Source organism: Cynara cardunculus (assembly GCF_001531365.2).
Source record: "Cynara cardunculus var. scolymus isolate 2C chromosome LG 5, CcrdV1, whole genome shotgun sequence".
NCBI lineage: Eukaryota > Viridiplantae > Streptophyta > Magnoliopsida > Asterales > Asteraceae > Cynara > Cynara cardunculus.
In genome coordinates this window covers 31,745,499-31,755,195 of record NC_037532.1, presented here as the reverse complement: position 1 = coordinate 31,755,195, position 9,697 = coordinate 31,745,499, and the positions used below count along the sequence as shown (strand labels likewise).

The window sequence follows — 9,697 nt, the reverse complement described above, 5'->3', positions numbered from 1 at the left end:
TTCGGCAACCATGAATGCCGGTAATATTCAAATTTTGGGTTCAAAACATTGTATTTTAAACTCTAGATACATCTTGATTTTAATGTTTTCTTTTATTATTTATCTATGTTGATATAATACAGTTTTTAGCGGTGTTGAGAAAGCAATAATATTTTTACTTTTTAATAAATATAAATTTAAATATATCATAAAAATTTGGAAAAAAAAAACATATCGATGTTAATATCGAATTTTTTTTAAAGTTTTGTTTTTGTGTAATTTATTTAATTCAATATTTTAGTTATAATTTAATAACGAATTTATTTATTTATTATTTAATAATATAATTATATAAAGATAATAATTAAATATTTTGTTATAACTAATGATTATATTAATTATATTTTATATTCAAAATTAGAAGTTTATCTCGTATTTGATTATGTTTATCTATAGTTAGTTACACAAATTCAGAAATGAAGCTTTAATAAGTTGTACTTACGCATAATTTACTTATAATTTTGAATTTTAAGTAATATGCATTAATAAATAGTTCTTTATGCATAAAAAATAATTTTTAAGAGTTTTTGTCAAATGTTACGTAATATGGTATATATATTGATTTTGACGTTTTGATAAACATGTTGTACAATATTTTTCAATTTTCAAATATATATTATACAGGTTTATGTTATATTTATGAGCTTTTTATTTTCAGATATGCTTAGTTTATCATATTTCTTTCTCTTTTATAAATAAGAATGAATTGTTATGGATTTGGTTATTAAGATATTTAATTTGCCTTCTTCCTTTAAACAAATCAAATTATATTTATTTAGCGAATAAAATAAGATATGGTTTTATGATTTGATTTATTTAAATTTAAAAAAGACGATTTAATTTATTGTTATTTTTCTATCATTGCAATCAACAAGTTTATTATCGATATTTTAATACCAAAATCAATGAAAACCACTAAGAAATAAACTCCAATTTTATCATCCTAAAATTAGGGTTTTCAGCTTTCATATTGTTCTTCATTCAAAAAAAATCAATATCAACTAATTAGATTTTAACCTAACGAAAGAGTCATACATATTATTATCTTTATAACTTAAAATGAAACAAATCATTATACAAACTTCAATTAGGTTTTCATATCCAAATAGGCAAAAATACAAAAGAATAAAATTAAAGTGTATTTTAATATAATTTTTTTTTTTATTTAAACAAATAAATCATAAAATAATATCTTATTTTATTTATTTGATATATATATATATATATATATATTGCAAAATATATATAGTAGAAAACACAAAAAACAAATACTTTTTCCCTACTCCAAAATTAACCACTTTTTCTCAAACTTGGCAGCATTTGATTACAACATTACACAAGTTTGCACCAAAACAAATTGCAGTACAAATTATAAAAACAGATCTTCCTTCTTTTAACATCCATCAATTCAATTTGTACAAAAACTAAATCTAACCGCAATCTCCATCGAATCATCGAATCGAAACAATCATTTCACACCTGAACAACAACAACAAAGATCGACAACAATTTCATCGACCAACATTTCGAGTACATCCCCTTCGATCCTAGCACCAATCTCATAACCTTCGATCTCAAAATCCGTCCATTTTCCTAACCAATGGCTCATATCTACCTCCACCAGCTCATCCGACCTCCGACCCACAAAACCCATCCACCTTCTGACCTCCTCCACAACTTCATGAACCAGAATCTCCGGACCCATGAATGGAGGAACCGTCGTCCACACTCTAAATCCGCATTTCGAGTATTTCCCATATTTCAAGTCCAAATATTCAATTAAACAGTCAAAAGCAACGAGTTTCATTTGATATCCCGCCTTTGGGTTCTCGGATCCAAGAAAGTCGCCAAATTTCATCCACATCACCTCTGCAACGGTTTCAAGTTCAAGAAGAAGGCGGCACACCAAGAAAGAATTGGTTTCATTCGGTTTTTGAGCCATTTGGTTGCCGAGAACTAGCTCAGCGTTGAAGATGGTCTCCGTTATATGGGCACGTTTGTTCCCTTTTACTCCGGCATCAAGAATATTGGACAATACTTCCACTATATAGGTGAGAAGATCAGCTACTAAATCGTAGAGGTCGTCCTCTTTAACGCCAGCATAGAGAAAAGGGTCGGTTTCCAAATCTAGAAATCGTGATTCATCATATGAATAACCCAAAGAGTCCGCGTGCTGTGTGCGTACTTGAACCAGAAAAACAGAGAACGGATTAAAAGACATACGTTTAATTTTCAGAAACAACATCCATGATCGAAAAATAATCACACTTTGATGCTTCAAAACAGCATGTCCTTTTATGTTGTCAGCTAAACATGATTAGTTTATCAGTTAACTTATCAGCCAACAGCTAAAAAGAGAGTCATATACCTGAGCTATCTTCCAAACTGCTGGAGCAGCAACTGTCATTTGAAAAAGAGGCTTCAAGAACAGATCCTGGGCTAAGATGATCAATACTTTTATACCCAATTAATCCTCCTGTTTTTTCTGATTTTGCCTAATCATACAATAAACATAAAAAAGGGAAAAGTGATATCAAGATGTTTACCAACAGAAATAACAAATGAAGGTTATTCACAAAAATAGCCATTTTGGGAGACTCCAATTCATACTTTTTCGATAGCCTGAGGTTCAAACAAGAACATCTTCATGGTACGAAAATGCGAGAACAACCTTACGCATGTTATAATACATGTGAAGGGACCTAGTGGTTGGCCCGGATCCAGGTCTTTGATTTAGTATCACATGTGATGTGATGGACTATATTAAAGAGATGTTTCAGCTTTTTCATAAAACAAAGATATTCTGATTTCAACCCTTCTCTTTTTTTCATTTTATCACAAAATAACCACATTTTCCCCAAAATTACATTATTAAACCAAAATAACCATTTTTTATGCATGAAATACTGTATATTGATGCATATTACTTTAAATTACAAGTAAATTATACATAACTACAACTTATTAAAGCTTCATGTTTGAATTTGTGTAACTAACTGTGAATAAACATAATCAAAGAGGATAAACTTCTCATTTTAAAATATCAAAAATCTAAAATATAATTAAGATAATTATCGAGTTCTAACACAATAATTAATTATTATATTATTAAACAAAATATAAATCATTTCGTTATTGAACATAAATTAAATTTATAATAAAAAAATATTGAATTAAAAAATTACACAAAAAATATGAATTTTAAATAGTTAATTTGATACTAATATCGATATATTTTTGTCAAATTTTTATAATATCTTCAAATTTATAGTTTATACAAAAATAAAAACATCGTCGTTTTTTTAAAATCACATAAGACCATACTATAACATCGACTGAGATAAAAAAATAAAATGAAATATTAAGATCAAGATGTATCTCGCTGCATTGCGCAAGTACCCTTCTAGTAATAATTTATTTACAAGGATGGGTCCGGGTTTAACGGGAATTATGAGGGAGAATAACGCATTTATGATACATTTTTGCGAAGAAAGAAAAGTTTCAAAAACGAGTTTCGCAAAATTTGTCCAAAAAGCCAAATAAAATACGCCAAAAAGGTACATCTCGCAAAAAAGTGGATTTTGATCATTCTTTCTGCGATAAATGTGTCGCGATAAATGTGTGCATATTTAGAAAAAGTTAGTCATTCTACGAAACCTAGATATCCAACCCGCTACTGCGAGCTTATTAATCCCAGGGCGGCCACCTGTTTTGCAAATAGTCCGGAGTCACCGCATTTAATCCTCCATGGCCACAAGGGGATAAAAAATGACTATTTTTGTGAATAACCCTAATAAGAAATAATCAATAAACAGAAGAACCAAACAGGCAGCATAAATGAAGAATATACCTGCAAACCGAAGCTCGTGTTCTGATCATGTCGATGGTTTTGATGGCGGGAAAGATGGTTCCCTCGAGAACTAAATTCCGAATTGTTTTGAGGAATCGGTCTCTCCTTTAAGGCACATATTAGTTCTTGAAAGATATTAGCTGATGACCTCTTCGATTCGTACCCTACTTGATTCGCCAATTCCTTCAGTTTTTCTTCAAGAATCGCACCCAAAGAATCTCCCGTTAACGGATATGGTTTCTGCAAACAGATCTTTTCATCGATCTGATTCGAAGTAGATTTCTTTCGTGGAGTAGTTTTATACGATGAACCATTCTGGATCCTTCTTCTTTCTAGTTTCGTAGGGATTTCACACCTCTTATTCATTGATGAATTAAACCTAAAAGCCATCCCGTCACAGTTCTTGTTGCCACCACCGCCAGTAGATTCGGTGTTACTAACCGTTCTTGGCCGGTTACTGGAAGAACCGATCATCCCACAACTTTCAGATTGTATTCTGATATGGTTTATCGGCCGTTTCTGCCCATTTTCGAACTTACCCCTTTTATCAAACTTTGTATCCTCCACTTTAGATGGCGTTCTTGAACGTGTTCGACCACTTAAACTACGATTTAGTGCAACAAAATCTTTGGTATCACTAACTGAAACTGTAGCCGATCGCAAACAATTTGATCTAGACTGAGACGAAAATGTACCCCCGTCTCCAGATAAAGAAACATCAGCCGTCCTTCGCGAATTCTCCTTAAAATAAGCTGGAAATGCAAGATTTTGAGGATGTGGTTGACGCCCACGATCAATATTGGTGGAGAACTCTTTTTCCTGATTGAATCTTGAGTTACAGTTCGGTGAAACTTGAGAAGAAAGCTCGATAGAATCAAGGATGGAAGCACGGACTTCCCTCTTTGATGTGGATTCTGAAACATCGACCAAATTACCACAGTTTTTGCAAGACGTTTGTCCGTTTAACAGATCAAGATTTTGACCCTTCATAGACTCGGAACCGAGCTCGTTTCCCAGCGGAATCCGTTCACTATGAGGGTATGTAATCGCGTGTTTAACCCGATTTCTAGACTGTGGTTCGAGAATTCTAGTAGCAGCACCGATTAACCGCGATGAATTCCTTCTAGCATGATGACTAGTGTTCTTTACCGGGGAAGCAAGTTTCGGATGATGATGATGATGATGATGATGTTTTCTAGATCGAGATAGAACGTTTTTCAATTGCAATGCTTCGGCTCCGAATCTAGTTACACTTCTTCTCTCAACCATTCCAGTTTTCTGAAGTTTTTGAGGCCGAAAATCTTGTTTCGACGTTTCTTTTTCAAAATCGTCATCGTTACCCACAACTTTCTCCCTTCTCCCACCTCTAAACTCGCCGGAAAAGTCCTTCTGAAGCTTTTCCCGGTGAACAGATGGCATAGATTCTAACCCCATCAATCTAGCGACCAAACTTGGAGTTTGAACTCCATTCTTTCCTACATTACTATTACCACTAGAACCGCCATTTTTGTTGATATTTGGAAACCCACCACTGTTTTCATCGGCAATCTAGAACAGTATAAAGTAGAAGAACCACAAAAATCAAGAATCTAATAAGAACAATTTGAAGAAATTACTGAAGCAAATTTGACATACCAGTCTTAGTTTTGGAAGCTTTTCATCACCTCCAAACTTCTTTGAAGCTTCTTTTGCACGATCTATCGAATCAAAACACCATTTTTAACACAGATTCATAAGAAAAATAAGCCCCAATTTGATGAATTTATAGAATGCTAACCTGGTGGAAGCAATCTTTTGGAGAAAAGCTTCTTCTTCGCAAACCTTCGATTCCAATCGAAAAGTTGAAAGAAAATACCAACACACCCACCAGTTTTTCGAGGTCTTTTATCTGAAATCGCTAAAGACGACGACCCATTTAAGCTCGCAGTCTCATTCATCATCTTCTTCCCCAAAAAAAACCCACACCAGATTCACAAGTAAAAAACCCCTTTTCCCCCCAAAATCAGACCACAATTTCTTCAGAAACCTCGACCATTTTCCATGGATACATGTCGATTTGAACAGACGTCACCAATAATTGATTCCATTATCTAATCTGTGAAGCAATGCCGTGGATAAAATGATAATTCCAAAAGACAGATGCAAATTTGACACGAAAGAAGAGAGGAATCTTCTGCAAAAATCGTACCCCCAAAAGCACCAATTCGGAAAACAACTTCACAGAAACCGCCGTACGTCTCGTCACCAATCCAAAAAGCTTTTTCCTTTTCTCTCACGAGAAGCAACTACCAATCTGACAGAATCAAGAGAGAGAGAGTGAAGAAAACCCCATCAAAAGCATCGTAATCTTCTGAAGATTATGTATTAAACCCTAGAAAAGAAAAGGAAAGTGGAGGATTAGAGTAGGTGATCATGAATAGTGGTGTTGTCATCTGTGAAAACGGCTCGTTGGCTTTTCACTTTTAACAGAGTGGGTTTTGGAGGGAGTGACGGTGGGTTGGGTGCGTAGGATAAGTGTGGTTGGGTGCGTAGGACAAGGGTGCTTGGATTGGAATGTGACAAAGCTTTACAACCCACCACCCCCCACCGAGAGAAGCGATCAGACACTGACAGACAGCCCAAGTCAAACATAGTAAAGTTAGCTTTTTCTCGTTTTTTTCCGTAAATATTATTTATTTTTTTAAATAATTGTTAAGTATCAAAAGTTAAAATCTTTAAAAAAAACTTAGAGATCGTTTACCAAATACTTACTTGAATAAGTATTTATCAAGTTATATTATTTTACCCGATAAATATGATAAGAATCAATAATCTTACCCGATAAAAGCGCGACAAGAACCAAGAGTCTTACCTAGTAAGTAAGGGCGACGACTCTTACCACGGTAAGCGCTTACCGGGTAAATTGTTGCATACAATGTCGTTTTGAATGACTAAAATCTTATCCGGTAAGTAAATTATAGTGTTATATTTTACCGATAAGTACTTACCGAGTAATTACTGGGTAAACGGCCCATAAGTATTCAATTTTAATAGCTACTCAATTTTAATAATTCTAGCATTAATTATATAAATAAAATATTTAATATATTTAATAAAATATTATTTTTCATCCTACATATTTTACTTCAATAGCTTTAATTTATCATATATACTTACAATATTATATTCTCTCTTTTTATAAAGTTTTAGAGATTTGTATAAATTTAGAAATTTTCATAATCTCTCGTATTTTCTCTATTTTAGCATGGATTATAACATTGTTGTTGATACAACAAAAATGCTAAAATACATTTTTTTTCTTCATTTTAACATAACTATTGAAAATGCTTTAAGAACATTTCCAACAGCTATCGTATAGTTTTTTTTAAATAAATTAGTAAAAGTTAAAACCTTTAAAATTTCTTTTATATCCAACTCCAATATTTATTTTCTATTTTAATAATTATATTATTAAAATATTCGATATATTTAATAAAATATTGGTTTCCCCACTTAAGAATTTAATTTCAATTTCCCCTGTTTATAAGAAGGAATTAAATATTATTTCCTTTTTTCAATATAGAATTTTAGAGATTTCTCTAAATTTGAAGATTTTTATCTTCTCTCTCTTCTATTCTTTATTTAGTATATAAGATAGCATAGTTGTTAGAGCAATAAAAATTGCTAAAATCTTACTTTTTTCTATTGTAGCATAGCTTTTGGAGATTCACTAACAAATTAACAGATAGAAATGCATATAACATTATATAGGAGTGTATTTAGCTTGTCCCTTGATAGATGCTTGTCAATGTAAAAGTATGCATTTAGTCTACCTTTGTTTCAAAACTGTTTGAGATTCTCCTCTTCACTATTATTTATGGGGAATGCTATTTGCACCTTGTTTTATATTAAAATCTGGTCAAATTATGCATTTTGGGAATATAAAAAAGTAAATCTCAATATTGATGTATGTGATAAGAAAATTAGTAAGTAAGAACGCATTTAATAATATATATGAATACAATTAGCATGCCCCTTATTTATTAGAGTTTCATGAAATAAACAATTACATATAAACTGATCTGAACACCTATAATTACTGAATAAAGATTAATATTAATTTAAAAAAGACATATATTTGTGTTCGTTCATGTTGTTTCAAAGTAACTGTTCTTATCTTATCCCACTAATTCATTGAAGACATTTTATTATTTTATTTATCTATACTATTTTATAAATCAGATTTATTAATAGTCTTAAAAATAACTTTTAATGCATAAAGTATTATACATTTATGTACAAAGTCTTAAAAACAATTCATAATGCATTAAGTACTACTACTTTATACATTCAGTCTTAAAATCTCTTATTTTAGAATTAGAATAATATATAGTACAAATTACCATTATACATTATTATTATTTTTTTCATGTTCCCAATATACTTTTGACATCTTTCACTCATGCTTTCACTCTCTCATACCTCTATGTCTTTTCCACATCCCCCAATGTGAGATTCAAACTGATATTCACTATAAGTTATTAAAAGTTTTTTCATTCATCTTTCATTCAATTGTTCTAGAACTCTCGGTCTCACTCTCGATCTCTTGATTCTTTGCTCTTGGTGTAAATCAAACACATTTGTGAAATCGTTTAAATATGTTGGATTTTAAATATATTGGATTTTAAACTGTCATACAATTTTTTTTCATCTGTAGACTGTAATTAGAACCATAACTTTTACTTATTCAAATTATATTAATATGTAAATATCAAGTGTAACTTTATATCATCGTTAAATCTTCTCTAATAAAACCAGTGAAACTTCAAAATCATTAAAATTCACGGCTCTCGCCGCATTACGCGGGTGCACAACTAGTATAATTTTATTTATATTTATCTTTTCTCTGTACAGATATTATATATATATATATATATATATATATATATGACTAATTTTAAAACAATAGAATTTTTCCATATATTATATGTTGTATTTCCAATTTTTAGCATGTTTCGAGAAGGAAGTATATTTTGTAGCGAGTCGATGAGCGTCGGTTTCCGTTGGAGTTCCGTCGTGACCTGAAAAAGTTTTCCGATGAGCGTCGGTTTCCGTTGGAGTTCCGTCGTGACCTGAAAAAGTTTTCCAATGAGCGGTGGAAGGAACGCCCAATCGCAGCCCATTTTAGTGACATTCACCTACGCTACCTTCACATGCGCCAACTCCACGTGGCCAAAAGTGGAAGCGAGACAGGTTATAACCTCAAATTGTCGGCAAGGTAAAAACTTTTTTTGTTTTTATCAATTTTCGTTTATTGTTATATGTGTTTGTCCGTTCACTTCTATTTATATTAAAATCATATATTAAGAATTAAAAAAATATTTTTTAATGTTAATACATGTGATATATATATATATATATATAGAAAACTAATTGATAAATTAATTAGTGGCTATTAAGCTAGTTGTTGACTGATAAGCTAAACGATGGTTGAAAGATTAACGGATGAACAAATAACGAATGATAAAAACTAGCTTATAAACATGTAAAATAATTAAAAATAACATTTTGAAAAACTAATCAGTTACAATATTCCATAGCATAATTAAAACAAATCTCTAAAAATATAGTGGGTTAGTTAATATTAAAAAAATTATAAAAATAAATAAATAATATAATATGTTGATTAAAATAATTTCAAAATGATTATTATATATATTATAAATTTTGGATTATCTTACCCGATAAAAGCGCGACAAGAACCAAGAGTCTTACCTAGTAAGTAAGGGCGACGACTCTTACCACGGTAAGCGCTTACCGGGTAAATTG

General features: G+C 31.3%; 1 protein-coding gene across 1 annotated transcript; it reads right to left on the bottom strand.

Annotated features, from left to right (window-relative positions):
- Positions 1–1,311: 1,311 nt before the first annotated feature.
- Positions 1,312–6,280, bottom strand: LOC112512727. The gene is made up of 5 exons (XM_025118839.1): positions 5,667–6,280; positions 5,525–5,586; positions 3,890–5,437; positions 2,408–2,534; positions 1,312–2,223 (listed from the first exon to the last, which is right to left on the bottom strand). Exons 1-5 carry the CDS (start codon positions 5,827–5,829, stop codon positions 1,508–1,510), a joined length of 2,616 nt encoding a protein of 871 aa, XP_024974607.1. The 5' UTR covers positions 5,830–6,280; the 3' UTR covers positions 1,312–1,507.
- Positions 6,281–9,697: the final 3,417 nt, after the last annotated feature.

Coding starts and splice junctions, on each gene's coding strand:
- LOC112512727 (XM_025118839.1), bottom strand. CDS start 5,829: ATGATGAATGAGACTGCGAGCTTAAATGGGTCGTCGTCTTTAGCGATT. Junction 5,587..5,666: donor CAAAAGATTGCTTCCACCAG/GTTAGCATTCTA, acceptor TTGATTCGATAG/ATCGTGCAAAAGAAGCTTCA. Junction 2,224..2,407: donor CAGTTTGGAAGATAGCTCAG/GTATATGACTCT, acceptor TTCTGGTTCAAG/TACGCACACAGCACGCGGAC.